Source organism: Marmota flaviventris, chromosome 5 (assembly GCF_047511675.1).
Source record: "Marmota flaviventris isolate mMarFla1 chromosome 5, mMarFla1.hap1, whole genome shotgun sequence".
Classification (NCBI taxonomy): Eukaryota; Metazoa; Chordata; class Mammalia; order Rodentia; family Sciuridae; genus Marmota; species Marmota flaviventris.
The window spans coordinates 164,186,596-164,204,494 of NC_092502.1; the positions used below are offsets into that span (position 1 = coordinate 164,186,596).

The 17,899-nt window shown below is 61.4% G+C and overlaps 1 protein-coding gene across 1 annotated transcript in view; it reads left to right on the forward strand.

Annotated features, from left to right (window-relative positions):
• Nucleotides 1-2,707: 2,707 nt before the first annotated feature.
• The window catches only part of Slc9a3 (solute carrier family 9 member A3), a 36,820-nt gene continuing 21,628 nt past the window's right edge, over nt 2,708-17,899 (forward strand). The window contains exon 1 of the mRNA XM_027943858.2: nt 2,708-2,915. Within this exon, the coding sequence (XP_027799659.1) occupies nt 2,708-2,915 (208 nt within the window). The remainder of the gene's footprint in view (nt 2,916-17,899) is intronic.

The window sequence follows — 17,899 nt, forward strand, 5'->3', positions numbered from 1 at the left end:
CCAGATTGACTTTTGCCTGAGAGGCAGGTGTCCTCACTCTCTTACCCTTTGCAGGCACTGGGGCGTGGGCAGCACATGGTGGGGGGGGGGCTCCCAGCAACAGGTGCATCCCAAGTACCCCAGACCCCTGCCAAGCAGCCACACCACCTCAGAGGGTGGGAGCAGGGGCTTGCTGTCTCCCCACCCTTCATGGAGCATCCTTTCCACTCGTCTCAGGTGGCCTGCCTGTGCCGTGGGCAGCACTCCCTCCCATGGACAGGGACACCATCAGTGCTCACCTGCATTCTCACATCCACACAATAACACTCTGCTCTGCTGCCCTTTGAACTGCCTTGGGGCTCACAGGAGGCAAGCTGCGGCCCTTAGGTCTGGCAGGGTTGGGTGAACCCCCCAGGGCATGGCGACCAGAGCGATATCAGACATCATGGCACATGCTGTTCTGGTGGGAATCTGGCCTTCTTGTGGACTACAGGGCCATACAAGAGGATGCCCCTCCTCCAGGTTCACCCAGCAGCCATGAAGGAGGGGTAGGGAGGCTGTCTGAGCTGGAGCTGTGCCTGCTCTCACCCAGTGGGTCTTTCTCTAGACAGGACTGGGATGGGGCTGGAAACAAGCAGGTTTGGAGTGGACATGAGCAACTCCTACATCCCCACGGCCAGTCACATACTGCAGTGCCCCAGCACTGCGTGCCAGATCCTGCCACACACGGCACCTAGCCACCCAGCCAAACCACCCAGTTGAGCAGGATGTGAATCCACACTCTGCTACATAGGCCTCCTCCCTGCAGCAGGAAATGGGAAAACCAACTCAGTGCTGGCCTCCTTGGGCTTCTTGGGAGCCCCAACTTGTGTTCAGATGCTAGACGACACCACGTACCCTCTGTCCACCCATCTGTGCACCCGACTTTCATGATACTGCTACACACCAGGCACTGTTTCGTGCCCCAGGTGCAGAGCTGAGCAGTTGAAGCCCCCTGTCATTGGGCAGGTACTTCATGGAGCAGTTGGCCCATCAACTGGCAGTCCAGCAGATGGACTTCAGGAAGAGGGCTGAGCTGATGAGGAGAGGGAAGAGGGCAGTCTCCCCACTGTGGACTGATGGGTCAGGAATGGAGCCAAGACCTCAGGGAGCTGAAGGGTGAGCATTTGGAGCACATGGAGGAGCCTTCTAGGTAGGGGTCCCAGAGAAGGGGCAGGGTCCACCTGGGAAGCTGGGGGGACATCACTGAGGGTTAGGGACAGATAGGGGCACTGGATCTGGGGAGAACTAGGGCTTTCCTTTGAGTTGAAGGATTCCAATAAGGGACCAAAAGGGGCAGGTGAAGGGGCCTCCAGGATGTGGCTGTGGCAGTGGGGTACCTGGTGGCTGGGCAGGTCTTCATCACTGTGGCGGGGTACCTGACGACATCAGTGTAGAGGAGAAAGGGAGTTCCAGAGGGTCCAGTCCATGACCAGCTGGCTCAGCTGTCTCTGGCCCTGTGGTGAGGCAGAAGGAACTTCCGGGTAGAAGAACACAGCGAGCAAAGTGACTCATTTCTTGGAATCTGGAGGTAGAGGGAGAGAGTCTGGGGACAAACACAGACCCCAAGGACATGTCCCCAGGGGCCCAGTCCTTTCACAAGGTCCTCCCTCCTGCAGTTCCCACCACCTCTCAACAACGACGTCAATTATGAATCCATCATGGAGGTTAGAGCCTTCATGACCTGATCACTTCCCCGAACGCTTTTGCATTGGAAGCCAAGTTTCCAACACAGGTGCCTTGGGGGGTCACTTTATATCCGAACCATAAAACTTGAGGACACTGGGGGAGGTGGAGTTCTGCCAGGCCCTAGGGAGCCTGAGGTGCCTAGGACAGCACTCCTGGATTGCAGTGCTGTCCTGGGGGAGTCAAGGGCAGATAAAGGACATCAGGTCCTCTTGCTGGAAGCCAGAGTGGCTCATACTCCTCTGAGCTCTGAGACCAGGGGCGGTGTGGAGGGCAGGGGCAAGGGACCTAAAGATCAGCCTCGCTGGTCAGGAAGCGGAGCCCTAGTTCCTGACAAGTTGTTCAGCCCTGTCGTGGAGTGTGGGTTGGAGTCCAAGGCGAGACCCACAGTCAGGGTCCTCTTCCATTAAGGGTCTGCGCTGTCCCAGGCCTTGCCAATGTCACAGCAGCCAGGAGCCCAACGGTCACCGCAGAGGGGCGCCCTAGGCCTCAGAACTGCTGGGCCCACCCATCGGGTAGAGTCCGTGGGGATGTGGCCCATTCCGGCCAGCCACTCAAAGACTCACAGCTGAGCCGGGAAGGGAGGGAGGCGGCCGCCGGGTTCGCGGCCGGCTCTTGGTTCATCCTTCCTGGCACGACCACGCTCAGGCGCCCTCCGGGTGGTGGGCTCCTAGCATAGCAGGCGGCACCGGCGCGCTGGCCTGGGGCGGGGGTCCGGCTGCCCGATGGGCGTGCACAGGCCAGGCGGGCGTGCCACGAGCGTGCGACTGTCAGCTCTCACGTGTGAGCAGCGGGGGCGGGAAGGCCCCGCCCTGGGGCGGGAGGGGGCCGTGGGATTAAAGGCCACCCGGGCGGGCGGGGACGGACTGCGGCCGGCCGGCACCCAGAGCAGTCTGGGCTCTGTGCGCTGCCCGCTGCCCCGAGCGCGCGTCCGACCGAGCGGAGCGCAGCGGGGACTTACCTCAGTATGCGCATCAGAACCCGGCACTGAGGAGCCGCGGTGATGTGGCTGCGCGAGTCCCCGCGCCCCTTCTGGGGACCGCTGCTGGCGCTGGTGCTGACGCTGGGCGGACTGCCAAGAGTCAGGGGCTTCGAGGAGGAGCCAAGCAACGCGAGCCAGGGATTCCAGGTAGTCACCTTCAAATGGCACCACGTCCAGGACCCCTACATCATCGCGATCTGGATTCTCGTGGCCAGCTTAGCCAAAATTGGTAAGTGGCTGGGGGCCTAATGGGTCGCGTATCCCACCATTGCAGCACCCCACACCCCATGCTCCCTGGAGCCTGTGGAGCCTGCCGGGCGGGAGGGACAGAGCCCAACTGCCTTCACCTTCGCCTTTCCTCCCCGTCTCTGGGGAAGGGTGTGGGGATCCCAGGAGCCCAGTGGCGCGTGGCTGGTAGGCGGCAGGCTGCTGAGTCCCACAGAGTGAGCCTCCAGCCTCTGGACGGCCCACCCTGGCTGTGTGGCCCTGGATGGTCCTGGCCGCGCCTGTCTGTGCGCTCAGCTGCCCTCTGGGTACAGGTCTGAGCTTGACATCTGCCCAAATGCACTTGTAGACACAGGGGCTGCTTGGTTCCTTGCTGCTTTTCAGTGCTTGGATGGGAAGGTCCTTGCAGTCTGCCCTGGAGTGATGTTTGTTCCACATCAGAAGGGAAAAAAGATGCTACCCCAAACGAAGCCCAGTAAATCCATTCACCTGAGCAGTTTGCCCAGGACTCTTGAGCTTTCATCTTGCTCTTCTCTTAATTGGCCCAGTGAGTTAGGGATGTGGGGATCCCAGGTAACTCCTGGACAAGGTGAGAGGAAGGTCAGCTCTCCTGGGAGCTTAGGAAGATCAAAGTTTCAGTGTCTTCCTGAAGGGGAGGGTCTTCCTGGACTGCGGTGGCCTGGGTGACTTCAAGGTGGAGCCTGGGGGTGGCAGGACCTGGGTGGGGGCCAAGAGAAACAAGCCAGACGCTGCTGCTCATCCAGGGGGGTCTCCTCGGAGCTTCTACAGTGGGGAGGGGCAGGGAGCCCCCAGCCACCCTCCCCGGGCTCAGTGGGACAGGAGAGGGGTGGGCTGGGAGGGCAAGTTAGAGGACATGGGCTTGGTGGGCCTGTCTTCTGAAGCTGGCTGGCGCCCCACGGTCACCGCAGAGGACTGCCTGAGTTCTATCCCGAGGGGCCAGTGGCCCCTGCCCGCTGACCCATTTCATCTCTGTCGTGTCCCTGAAAGTTCTCTGGGAGCTTCTGCCACCTCACTGATCCCCAGGAGCCTGCTCTCCCTCCTCTGGCTGCCTGGTCCCTTGCTCAGTCTGTCCCCTGGGCTCTCAGGTCAGCGTGTGGGCTTGGCTGTGGAGCGTGAACAACGCTGCCTGCCTCCTAAGGTCGCTCAGCCTCCTCCTGGGTACCAGAAACCCCTCCGGGGGCTCCCACTGCTCCTGCCTGGACTGCAGTTGCCCGGGGGTGTAAGTGAGCGTGCACCCCCTGTGCTCCTGGGGCACCCCGATAGCCCTGGTATCAATTCAGAGCCTGGGCACCAGCCAGCTGGTCAGCTGTGCTCTGCTCTGGGAGGCCAGTGGGCAGGCACACTGACCAGGGTTCTGCTGGCCTTGAGCTTTTCGGGTCACTAAGAAGGGTCCTGAGAGAGTGTCCATGAGGGCAGGAGGGCAGGCAGTCAGCAGCTCCCTTAGAGGGCGGTGGGCCCGGCTGGGTGCCTGCCATGTGAAAGGGTCCACCAGTTAATCCAGCCCTGTCAGTCCCCACCTGAGGGGTGACAGCCAAGCATTGGTGGAGGTGTTGGGGCATTGGTCCAAGACAACAGGCCAGGACCCCTGGCATTGATCGAGCCCCCTTGGGATGCCCTCCGCTATGGGCAGGGGTCAGACCCTACTCCCACCCACACAGCTGCCATTCTGTATCTGGAGGCTGTGTTCTGGGTCCCGCCCAGGAACTGGCATCCCTGCAGAGGGAGCTGGGCCCACCCGAGCCTGCCCTTTCCTATTCCACTCACCCATCCCTAACTCCTGGAATGTGCTGCCCAGGTCCCCAAGGCTCCTGTAGTTCAGCGTGGCCCTTGGTGACCCCATACCCTTACTCCCCTTGGTTCCCCCACCCACCCCAGCTTCCTCCCTCTGCCCCTGCTCAGGCCTGCAGATGTCAGCTCCCAGGGCCCTCTCCCTGCACCTCACTGTGTGTCACACCTCCAGGTACCCTGGGACAGGGGACCCCCACCTCCAGGAGGGTTTCTTAAGTGCGGCTGCCTACCAGGCATCCCAGCATAGACATCTCCCCACAGCTCAGCCTCCACAGGCCCTGGATGGTCCTCCAACACTCTTCAGAACCAGAGCTCACTCTTACCCTGACGTGACACATGAGATAGGGCCACAGTGGAGCGTCCCCCAGCCCCAGGTCCGACCCGCTGTCTCTGGACTCCACCCAGCTCCACCCACCCTCTGCAGCTCCCCTCCCCCAACAACCCATGGTCCACCGAGGCCTGCACAGGAGAAGGATGCAGCGCGGCCCAGCATCTAGCCTTGGGAGCCACCTTGGGGCAGGGACACCCCCAGCCCCGCCTCATGGCTCCTCCCTCCCCCGTGGACTCTGGACCTGCTCAGATCCCTGCTGACCCCAACCTGCCCCCTCAGAAGCTCCCAGACCCCTCCCTGTGCAGGCGACCTCAGATGCCTCCCTCCACCTGCCCCGGCACTGACCCAGGGGCTCAGAGACTCAGAGAAAGGGGACCGTTCCGGACTCGAGCAGCCCCCACCAGGGCCCAGAACAGAGAGTTCTTCTGACCAGGCCAATGCCACTGTTTAAGATGGTCCAGAGTAGTTCACCCGCAACCTCCGAGGGAGGAAGGGCTGATCTGTGGCCTCCCAGGCATTTGGGTCCCTGGGTGTCCCTGACCTCGTGCCCAGCCTGGCCGTTAAGATGCAACGAAGCTGGGGAGGTTGGCCAGGGCCTGGGACACAGGCAGTGTCGATTCTGCAGCTGGACTCGAGGAGGGCTGAGAGCAGGCCCCCGAGGCCAGGAGTGTGCCCGCAGCACGGCTAGGCAGGCTGGAGGGTCCCACCTGCTGGGGGCAGTGGCCGGAGGTCAGTTTGCCCTGGGGCATGACAGACTCCTCCCTCTGGCCATCCTGCACACCCACCATGAGCTCTCCATGGGGGTCCCCTGCAGCAAGCACACATGGTGATTTGTCCTTGTCCCATGCTGTCAAAGGCCAGATGCCCTGGTCCAGGCCTGGTCTCCTCATAGACTCCTTCCCGGCCCCCTTTGGTGCTGAAGTCCCTGAGGGCAGGCCCCGGGCAGTGCTGGGGTGGCGCCCACCGGGGGTGGGTCCAGGCGGCTTCAGGAGCCAGGGCAGGCTGTCCTGGAGGAAGAGGGAGACTGCGTGTGGGAGGCCGAGCTGGGGAAGCCACCCCAGCTCCAGTGCAGGCCTCCGAGGACTTTGGTCTCTGTCGGGGCTGTGCCGAGGGGCGGAACTCTGGCCTGGGCTCCGACCACTACTCTGGCTGTAGGACAGAAAATGGCCCAGGGCAGCGTCCAGCTCTCAGGCTGCCAGGTGAGGTGCAGCTCCTGGGGCTGAGGTCCACTCACTGAGCAGCTGCCTGAGGGCCTGGGGTCAGGGTGGTGGTGGTGGTGGTGGTGGGACAGGAGCACGCAGGCCGGCCATCTTCAGGAAATTTGTGCCCCCAGGAGAGGCACCTCACCCCTGGGCCCCAGGACAGAGCTGGCGCTGGGCGGCGGCCATCCTGCCCACGCACCATGGCCCATCTCATCATCTGTGAGGTCCTTACAGGCTCTGGGGAGGGTCACAGCCCTGGGTTGACAGGGGAGAGGGTAACCTGATGGTGTCAGGGCCCACAGACCTGGAGGAGGCTGCGCCCCTGTGCCGGGTTCTGTGTAGCCATACTGCTCCTCGGGCGTCACACCAGTGGGAGACGGGCCTTGACTTTCCCAAGGTGGTGGTGGCCTTTCAAGATCCAGAGCTCTGGTCCCCAGGTCCCCTGTTCCTGGCCCTCAAATCTTGGCCACCCCCAAGGGACCACCTGCTTGTCCTTACTGTTTGGGTGGGGCACCAGAAGGTCATTGTCACTATGCTCCCTGGTCCCTCCAAGACTTTGGGGTGGGGCTTAGCCACCCTCTATTGCCTTGTCCAGGGTGCTCGGGGAAGCCTGTGCCACTGGGGTGACTTGTGTGAACCCCTGCCTGGTACATGGATTCCTTGCAGCAACAGCTGTCCACCTGCCTGGTGTTCTCCACTCCTGTCCCACGTGGAGTCACGTTGCCTTCTAGGGTTGAAGCACTAGGCTCAAGACTTATTCTGTGGGCTCTGACCCCGGAGACAGGAGCCCCTGCAACATGCAGCAAGCTACCAGCTCTGTCCCACCATCTTGTCCAGAGCCTGGCTCACTCACTGTCTCTCCGTCCTCTTCTGCTGAGTTCCTTGGATTCTCCTTGAAGGAACGCAGGACAGGATCTGGGAAAGGGTGACCTAGGAGGGCCATGGTAAATGGCAGGAGCCCCAGCCCTCCTAGGAGAGGATGAGTCAGTGGGCCCCAGTGGACCCAGTTCCAACAGGAGAGGTGGTCCCACAGGTTTGTAGGAAGGACCACTCATCAGAAGCCCAGGACCAAGGACTCCCTGCAGTCTACCCAGGAGTGCTGAAGGCCTGGTGTTCAGAAGCTGCCCGGGAGAGTTCATGTAGGCACTGGGATCCCAGACACCCTGAGCAGAGGGACAAAGTTTGGGCAGTGCTGACAGCATCCAGGGCCAGGGAGGAGCCGCCAGTGCTTCCTGCTCACAAGAGTGACCTCAAGTGTCCTCCACTTGATGGCTTCCTGAAGGGAAAGGTCTTTCAGGGAGCCCAGACACACGAGCCCACCCTGAGGCCCCTGCCCTGTGCGCGCCCACCGTGAGCCAAGATGCTTTGCATCTCTGGGCCGAGCCGTCCCAGCCCACACGGCTCTGTTTCACTCGGGTGAATGGGTCGTGGTGTGTGAGGGGCTCTGCTCCATCCCTGTGTGCTGAAGGCTGTGCTGCCCACAGGTGCAGGGACCCTCACCGCAGGCCGGGGTGCGCTTAGGGTTGAGGCTGCCGTCTGTGTCCTGCCTCCGAGGGCTGGCTGACTCCCACTTGGGTCTCGGTGTCAGATGACAAGGTGCCAGTCAGGGGCCATGGGTGTCCCGGTGCCGAGCCTCAGCACCGGGTCCTGGGATGCCCTGTCTCATAGCTAGGCTGGGCAGGCTGTTTCCCAGTCCCGCCTGCCCTGGCTGTGTCTGGCTGTGTGGGCTACTGAGGTCCCTGCCCAGCGGGTGGGACACCTCAGGGCCGCTGGTGTCTCTGGCATGAGGAGCTGAGCAGACCCGTCTGCCCAGCCTGGCCTGCAGCTCGGCCTCGTGGCCTGGTCCCCATGACTTCCTGACCCTCTGGCCTCAATCCTGCCTCCCTTCGGCCTCCTCTCTTTCGCTCTTCCTCAAACCTGAGTCTTCTCTCCTGGGGCCTCTCGCCAGGAGCAGGGATCTTGCAAGTGCTGGGGGGGGGGGGAGCCCGGGAGCCCGGGGCCCTTGGCGGCCCCTCCCTGCCTGGCCCCGCCTTGTAGAGAGTCATGAATTCAGGGTCAGAGGCCCGGAGGGCAGGTGTACCCTCAACGAGGGGCAAGAGGAAGCAAGGTGTGGCAGCCCCCAGCCCAGCTGGCCTGGCCCCCTGGCCTCCACCCTCAAGTCCACTGGCATCCAGCATCCCTGCTGCCCCATAGCTTCTGAGCTCAGAGCCCCCAGCCCCCAGCGCCCAGGAGTCCTTCCCCAGCTCTGGTGCTTTCGGCTGCACCAGGCCAGGCCAGCCAGGAGGGCAGGGATTGTTTGGCTCCGGCTGCCTTGTGCTGGCACCTGCCTGTGCCCAGGGGCCACCTGCAGACCTGCAAATTCAGGGACCTGTGTAGAGAGGCATCGCAGGAGGGGACGGATGTGTGAGTGAGGGGACAGCTACCCAGGGGCAGGAATGTGTGTGTGGCGGGAGCAAATGTTGGTCTCCCACAGACCCCTGCACACTGGACCCAGGAAGGGGCTCCCAAAGCACCTTTGTCAAATTCTTCTCCAAAACTGCCAAAAGCCCCCTGCGGCTGCACACCATGCGAACACCCTTGCAGGCACCAGCTGCACAGGAGCCACCAGCCTGATCTGCAGCGGAGTCCCCAGGAAGGATGCATCCCAAGCTTCAGCTGGGAGCCCACAGGGGCTCCCCCTGGGGAGGCCAGGTACCTGGGGAAGCTGTGACCCCACAGGAGCTGAGGTCGGTGGCCTCCTGGGTTCTGTCTCTGGAGACCCAGACTCCAAGAGGCAGGCACATCCTGAGCAGGTCCCACCTGGTGCTGGGACAGAGTGAATCCAGGCCCAGGCAGCAGCGCCCCGCCCAGCACTGATGGTTGGGGCTTGAACAGTCGGATCTGCCTTGTGGATGCACAAGAGGTCCTGCACCCAGCCAGGCCCAGTGCGCTGCTGTCCCTGGGTCAGGAGGCAGCCTCTGTGAGGACGCAGCACTGGCCGGGAAGAGGGGTCAGTGGCCACTGAGTACAGCAGAGAGGAGGGGCGGGGCATGGGACACCCTGTTGTAGGGCACCTGGCCACCCTGGCTGTGGCTGGGCCATGGCAAGAGCTATAGTGGTCATCCACGGTCCCGGGAGACACCTAGACTGGGCTGATGTCCGAGCTCAGCCACTCTGGCCTTTTCTTGGGGGCAGCTGTGCTGTCACTGAGTGTCATTTGCCTAACTATAGGGGATAGTCACATGCTGGCAGGCTGAGGGTTCAGAGTGGCAGAGTGGCAGGTGGTGCGCGGGGCACCCGACTATAAGGGGATGCTCATTGTGAGGGTCCTCAGAAAAGGGAATGGGCCAAGCACAGGGACCAAGGGAGGAGGGCCAGGAGGACACAGAAGGGGGACAGGTGGCAGATTAATTCAGGGAACGATGGAGCAGGGCTACTGGGGCTGCAGTGGTGGGTGGCCAGGGCCGGCGGTGGGGACTTCAGTGCAGGCTGAAGGGAGTGGACTTTGCCCCAGGGGCAGATGAGCCAAGTCAGCCCCGGGGGCCCCCAGAGAAAGTTCTGCTCCGGGGAAGGACATGGCCAGGAGCCAGCCAGGTTGCTGCTAGGAGGGGTCCTGGGGTCTTTGTGGGAACCAGCCCAGCTTGGGCCACCAGCCCAAGCTCTGGGAGCTGCTTGGGAAGGGCACAGCAGTGTCCCTTTGAGGACCCAGGGGAGGCAGCGGAAGTGGGGGTGGCAGGCTGTCTCCCCTTACACCAAATCAGGAACCTGCTGAATTCACCACCTGCAGAGCCGAATTACCAAAGTCCAACCGGTTTTGAGTTCTCAGGAAGGGAAGGCTGGGAGGTTGGAAGGCCTGGTTTCTGGAGCTGTGGAAACAAAGGGTGGAACTCTCGGCTCCCGCGGCTCCCGGGGGAAGCGGTCCTGAGAGCTCCCGGGTGTTTGGGGGGTGGATGCAGGATCTGCAGCTGCACCCCTGCACTGAGGGGTGGCACGGTCCCTTAGGACAGGGCCCTGGGGCACCAGGTCCAAGCTCAGCCTCCACCTGCTCCTCCCAGGCCGCTGGCCAGATGGTGATGGGCCACTCTCCTGGAGGCACTGCAGTGAGCACACCCACCTGGGATGGGGAGGGTGACCTGGTGGAGGTGGGGAGGGCGCAGCCTGGTGTGGGCAAGGCGGGAGCCCAGGAGGTCTGGGAGCAGGTCTGCCCACCTGAGAGTTCTGCTCCGTCCTGCATTGTGGCGTGGGTGGGGCTGCGTGGGTGCAGCAGGGCTGGGTCCCACTGGAGAGCCAGGAGGCAGCTGGGGACGTGCCATTGTGTGGGGCCCATCTGACACCAGCATCAAGGTGCAGGGCTGGGCTTGGGCTGCCTTCGGGGGAGGTTCCTGTACTCAGAGGGAGGTGCAGTCCCCAGCAGGGGGGGGTGTCAGGAGGTGGCCCCGTCGGAGGTGGTGGAGAGGGTGCCCAGGCTCAGGACGCTTCACTGCGCTCCAGTTCACTACGGCCCCCAGCAGCTGGCTCCTTGGGCTGGCCCTCCCCGCTGCCCAGCACGCACATTTTGCCTGTGCTCACCCCCACTGCAGGTGTCCAGTCCCCCCTGCTGTCTGGCTGTTGGCAGTGTGCGCACCCAAGCCCTGCTCTTCCAGCTCTATCACCGGGGGAAGCCTCCAAGGTACCAGCACCCTTTTCCTCCTGTTACTCCCCAGTGAAAAGTGGGGCTTCCCTTGGCTCCAATCCTGGTGGCATCTGAGGGCTCTGTCAGTGCAATGGGGTCACAGTAGACAGCTGACCTGGCCTGAAGTCCCGGACTCGGAGGCCGCTCAGCCCAGGTGAGCAATAGCAGGAGCGCCAGGCTCCGCCCCTCCACTCTAAATCCCTAGGCCTGATCCAGTGTCCCTGGCTGTCACAACTCACCCCCAGCGGTGGCCTCGGTGACACTGCTTAGACATCATAGACTTTGCTTTTTAGTAAAGTTTCAGACTTACAGAATGGTGGATCAGAGAGTTCCCATGCCCCCTCCCAAGGCCTGCCCCTTCCCCCGTGGGCAAGGATGTGCCCTGGAGAGCGCCCTGAGCACAGCCACGCTGCTCTCATGTGGGTACCCTGGACAGAGGTGCAAGGCCAGGCGTCCCCAGCGCAGGAGCACGCAGAGCTCTGAAAGGCCCTGCGCCTGCCCTCTCCTGCGGCCTCCCCAGCCCCTGGCCACCACTCCCTCTCTCCCCTCCTAGCTTGGCCTTTCCAGAAAGTCACCAGGTGCAGCCTCAGGGAGGCCCCCTCCAGGGGGTAGCGTGCAGGTTCCTCTGTGGCTCCGTGTGGCTCCACGGCGCCTGCTTCTCCGTGCTGTGTACTGCCCCTCTGTGGGACCCGGGGCTCGCTGTCACTCCCCCACCCCGAGGTCTGGTGGTTCCAAGTCTGGCACCTCTGAGTGAAGCTGCCACAAGCCCCTGTGTCAGGTTCTGCCCGGGCATGTTTTCAGCTCCTCTGGGTCCAGGGTAGGAGGTGCTGCGCTTCCTAGGAAGCACACGTCCTGCAGAGTGGCCACACCACAGGTCTCTTCAGCACTGGGTGTCCTGTGCTCTGGCCACGGTGACAGGTGCGGGTGCACCTGGTTGTAAGGTGCGGGTTCCAGCCAACCCGAGGCGTGCAGTGCCGTTGCACACTGGGTGTGCCCTCTGGTACCTCGTGAGGAGTCGGTTTCAGTGTCTGACCCGTGTTCTGACAGAGCTGGCTGCCTTCTCTCTGTGTATTTTGCATCTGAGCCTCTATAGGTATTTTGCATGTATTTTTTTCCAATTCTGGATGGTTTTCATCTCCCCCCCATTTTATTTATTTACTTATTGTTGCTGGGATTAAACCCAGGGTCATGTCACTGAGCAATATCCCAGCCCTTTTTATTCTTTGAGACAGGTCTGGCTTCACTGCCCAGGCTGGACTTGAACTCGAGATCTTCCTGCCTCAGCCTCCCGTGTTGCTGGGATCGCAGGCGTGGTCGCCACACCATGTATTTTCATTCTCTTTATAGTGACTTTGTAGAACAAAACTTTTTAGTTTGAAGAAGTCCAATTTGTTGTTTTTTTCTTTTTTGAATCAGGTTTTGGTGTTATGTCTGGAAGTAAACCCACAGTCACCTAGATTCTCCTCCATGTGCCCTCTAGAAGCTTTGCGGTTTTACATGCAGTCTGGGTCCGTGCAGAGCTGCTCTGTGGACATCCTGGGTGGCTGTGCACACTTGGGCACATGTGCTGTCTGGCTGACCAGTGCCATTGTTGGAACGACTGCTGATCTCGGTCTCCCAGCTCCTGTGGCAGCCAGAGAGCTGCAAGTAGGCAGCCCACGCCTAGGCGCCCAGCGCTGTTCTGTGGACCTGCCGTCTGGGCTCTGGCCTCGGCCTGACTGTGGTGGTGGGTGGAAATCTCCATCCTCTGCTGGGCTCCTCTCCTGCAGTATCCTCTGCCATTCTTGGCCTTTTGCCTCTCTGTACCTGTTCAGAATCAGTTTGCTGGCATCATGAAACATGTTTCTGGGGTTGGGGGGTGCGCTGAAGCAGTGCCCAGCAGCAAGTCGCGGTCACGGCTAGTGTGGAGACTGGTATCCATGAACATGGACCACCTCTCCATTGCGTCCTTCAGTTTGCTGCGTCGGAGTGTGGTACTTCTCTCTGTATCCATGTTGTGCATGTTTGGTCAGGTTCTGCTTTGGTGTGTGTGTGCACGCATGCTGAGGTGTGTGTGCACGCATGCTGAGGTGGTGTGCACGCATGCTGAGGTGGTGTGCTTGCATGCTGAGGTGTGTGTGCACGCATGCTGAGGTGGTGTGCTTCAAATTCAGATCCTGAGCTCCTTGCCATGCGTAGGAGATCCATTGACTCTGTGTATCAACCTTGCCTTCTGCAACCAGGTACACTCACTCTGAAGTCTTGTAGTTTGCTGGGCCTTTCCACATGGGCATCCTGTTGACCGTGAGCAGGGTCTCCTGCCCCTGCCCTGAAGGCCAGGGGGGTCTAAGAGCTCTTCATGGCCCAGGCTTTTGCTGATGCATGCTGGATAGTAAGATATGGCCAGGATCCCACATTTACCCTGGTGAGCAAATGAGCCTTCATTTTGAGTTTTGATGAAACCCTGTGTGATCTGATGGTGGCACCTGCAGACAGGAAGGGGCCCTGCCCAGGAAAGACACAGGAAGACCTGAGGGCAGTAAGTGACGGCACAGATACAGGACAGTGGGAACCAGAGGACGGCACCTGCTGCACATGAGGCCCCCCCCCCAAATCTGCGCCTTTCCTCACCCCTTGCCTTGTGCTTACTGGGTCCCACTGGACTGCTGACCTTGGATTTCCAGAAAATGAGCTCAGAGCCTTCTGACTGGGCTTTTTCTGGTCAGCATCTGTCCCCAGCCCAGGGGTAGAGGCCCTCTGTGAATGGCTACAGCTGCCCACGAGGTGCTGGCCGGCCAGCTGAGTGGCATCCCTACATGGGCTCGCAGTGTGCTCTCCAGGTGGCGCCCTTGGATACAGACCTGTCTGGCTCAGGGTTTGGAAAAAGGCAGTTCTCACCACACCCTCCCTGGTCCCTGCTCCCTGACGTGACCAGGAAAACCTCACTCACAGAGTGTGACTCTCTCCTGTCCCTCTGGCCAGGTGGGTCCAGCCCCTGCATGTGCCACAGGACCCAGCATTCCTCACGGCCCCCAGAGCTGCCGCTGCTGGGACCTCAGGGCCCTGCATGGCTGCAGGGCGGTAGCCATCACTGAGCTGCCCGTGCAGCCCTTTGTCCTGCCTGGAGCCAGCACCTCCCTCCTAGGTGTGGGCCCTGTTGTCCAGGAGCTGTCAGGTGCTGTCAGGTAGCTCTGCCCAAACACCACAAGCTGCCGTGCTCTGCCGTGCACCGCCGCTCAGAGGGTCTCTTGTTCTTGTCAAGGGGTCTGAGTCCCCCGGCTGGGCCAGCCAGGACTGTTCTGAGCCGCTGTGTCGGGGCTCCTCCCTGGAGGCTTTCTCCTGAGGGCTTGGGGAGGGCCACGGCACACAGGGCCCGGGCGGTGCACAGCACCAAGTACAGATGGGAGTGACGCCCCCTCCCGCGTGTGAGGCGCGTGCACTGTTGCCCCTCGGGGTTCGGGGCGGAGTCTCCCTGCCCCACAGCAGGGTCCTCTGCCCAGCTGCTGTGTCTGGGCCTGACTTCCTCACCCCGGGCTGCCTCCAGGAGCACCTCGGGGCATGTCTCCCACCCGAGTCTCTTCCCGCCAGCCACAGGCCCCACACGGTCCCCTCCTCTCAGGTTTTATTTCTTGACCTTTTCCCTTTACTTGCTGAGAAAATGTCTTGACTTCATGGTTTAACGGCGGTTGGCTTTGCCCTGGCGGCAGGGCGCCTGGGGCCTGGGAGTCTCGGATGCGCTTCCCGTCCAGGACCTGCCTCTTCTCCCAGCGGACGGCGCTGCTGCCTGAGTGTGGGTCCCTGTGCCCCCGTTCACAAGTGCTGTGTATGCTTCTCACGATGGCCCGGGATCTCCCGGGTCAGACCCTGGGCTGGGCTGTGCGCTGGGGCCACGTGGGGACCTGGGCACAGGGCTGAGTGGCTGAGGTGACTGGGGTCTTTAGCTCCCTCCTTCCTGGTGGCTCAGCAAAAGTCTGCAGGTAAAGCCAGCGAAGGAACCCTCTCCCCAAAACAGCCAGGCCACAGGCCCTGGGGGATCTTGTCTTCTTCAAGCCGAGATAATCATCTTGGAGGAAACCAGGTCCGAAAGACAAAACTTCCTGCTAGCAAGTGGCCTGGTATGTCCTGGGAACCGAGAGCCCTCGGTGTGCAGGGACCGTGACTTCTGGCTCCACAGATGGGGGCTGTCTGTCCCTGGGGTGTCAGCCATGGGCCATGAGCAAAGCCTGGGCTCAGGCGGAAGGTCCATGCAGGGCCCAGCAGTCCCTTCATGCCTCAGCCCAGCGTCCCGAGATTGGCCCTTGTGGATGGGCCTCTGGGCTCCTGGGCCTCTGAGTGGCACTTCCAGCCCACAAAGCCCTTTGAACTCCTGCCCTGCCACACGAATACAAAAACCAATCACCCCAGCAGGTGCCTTGGTGCACGCAGTCATCCCAGCAACTTGGGAGGCTGAGGCAGGAGGACCCAAGCTCAGGTCAACCTCAGCAACCTAGCACACGCTTGTCTCAGAAATAAAAAGGGCTGGGGATACTGCTCAGCGACAAAGTGCCCTGGCTCAATCCCCAGTCCTGGAAAGAAAGTGGTGCCCATCCTTTCCGGGAAGCAGCTGATGACAAAGTCCTGGCTTCGGGGACTGGTGGGACCTCCCAGATGATGGTGGCTTCGGCCATGTGAGCAGTGGAGGCAAGAGTACAACAGCCCTGAACTGTTGCCACACAGTTTATCTGCACAGAGGTCCTCAGACAAGTCTCCTGGGAATTTGCACAGAAAGATTCAAAGGTCAGAGAGATCACACCTGCGGCCGGCGAGCATCGGCCCCGCCCCTTCCCTGCCAAGCGGGTGGCCTCGGGCCTCTGCCTCAGTGTCTCTCTCCTGCTTCCACTGGGGTGGCTCTGCAGGCCATGCTGCGGCTTCCGGGGCCACCCAGACCCTGGACACAGAGTGCCACAGAGGGTGTGGCCGGGGTCGGCCACCTCCCTGGCCTCTCCCTGCTGCAGCAGGGGAGCCCTGGGCAGTGCTGGGGAGCAGGCCTCTGCTGCTCTGGGCTTCAGGCCTGGGCTCAGGGACCCGTCTCTACGCTGCTTTGCCCTCTCACCCCGACCGCAGGCCCAGCGCAGATTCATCCATTCTCCATGAAAGGCCCCAGCAGGCTGCCTGTGGGCGATCCCCCCAACCCCTGTGAGCCAAAGGCCACCAACCCTGGTGCGGCAAGGTCGCGTCAGTGAGGAGACCTGTGTGAGGAATGATCAGGACCCTCCCGAGGCTCTGCTCGGAATACAGGGTGCTGGGCACAAGTGCTTGGCCAGGTCATGCTGCTGGCCAGGATTGGTGGCCGTATGACTCTCACTTGGCACAGCCCTCATGGTCAGGGATAAGGAAGCCCCCTTAGCACTACGGGGTGGGCATCCAGTGTCCACAGCCCCAAGGAAGGCCCTGTCTTGGGCAGCCAGGGACTTGCCCACAGCCCATGCCTGAGCCCAGGCCATCCTGCACCTTTGGGCCTGGTGTGAAGAGCACCGGGGTTCCTGGGGAGCCAGAGTGGCCTGGCCTGAGGCCACAGGGAGGCCCCTGCCTAAGGCAACTCTTTCTACTGCTCAGAGGAGCCAGCACCCTCCCCTTCCCCGGTCAGCACATGCTGGAGGTCTCCTTGAAGGACACAGCTGCACCCAGGAGGCCGAGGCCCAGCCCATCCTGGCTCCACACATCTAGCCCCTGGGCCCTGGTCATAGCCTTTCCCGGTGGCCACTCTGGCATTCTGGAGTATAAGTGAGGCAGGGAGGCCACTGGCACCTCTCCTGGGTGCTCCTCTGCCCCCGATCAGCAGGGTGCTCCGCCTGTCCACCACCTGCCCCGCCTGGATGCCCAGGGCCTCCTCCTTTGGGGCCAACCTGAAGGCGTCCACAGCTGCACTGGTGGAGCTGCACTAAAGGCCAGCCACCAGCTGGACTTCCAGAAGGAGGGAGACGAAGCCAGCCACCAGGGTGTGCCTCTTGCGGCCCCAGCACCCAGCGCCACCCACGGCTCCTGCTGCCTGCAGCCTCGGCAGAACACCCGTGTGGCTGTTGGCACAGCAGAGGGAATCCGGGGACTGACCCAAGTCATTGGGACTGTATAGGGCAGTGGAAGGGGGTGTTGAGGGTCCTGGAGAATCTGGGGTGGGGTCGGGTCAGGGACTCAGGCCCTGTCGCCAGACACAGGCCCCAGAACTCCCAGCCCCACAGAGGCAGCCCATCCTCAGGTAAGGAGCCGCAGCCGCCCTGGAGTCCCCAGCAGACCACAGCCTTCCCGCCTCTGGGGAGCACAGAGGGCGTCACCTGAAGTGCACACGCAGCAGGCTTTCCCAGTTTGGTGTTTGGTAGTGTGGCCCAGATGAGCCTAAGAGGTGACTTTCTTTATATTTGTCTTGCTTGGGGTTTGCAGAATTCCACAAATCTATAAATTTGTGTCTGTCGCCAGATTGGGGACATTTCTGGCTGCTATTTCTTACAGTGCTGGCTTCCTCTCCCTCCTTCTGGAAGCTCAGCTGCAGCAACGTTAAACCTTTCCATACTGCCCGCCGTCACATTTTAAAGATCCGTTTTCATCTCTTCTGCAGATTGGATCCTTCCCATTGATCTTCTCTGTTCCCTTTCTAGGTGCTCAACCCTATTCGTTGGATATTTTTTTAAATATTTTTCAGTTGTTGATGGACCTTCATTTTCATTCACTTACTTATATGTGGTGCTAAGAATCGAACCCAGTGTCTCACACAGGTGAGCCACGCCCCCAGCCCTCCATCGGATCTTGATTTCATAGACTGCCTTCTTCAGTTCTAGAGTCTCCATCTGGCTCTTTCCAACAGCTTATACTTTAGAGGGCAGCAGACCAGAGCCAGGGCAGCACCTCTTCTTGTGCTCTTGTCAGTGCACATGGGCCGTGAAACTGACCACGGAGCCCAGACCCTGCCTGACCCTGCCTCCTCCCCAAGGTCTGCCAACCCAGCTCTCCTCTGAGGTAGTCTGCTCTTAACTCAGAGACAA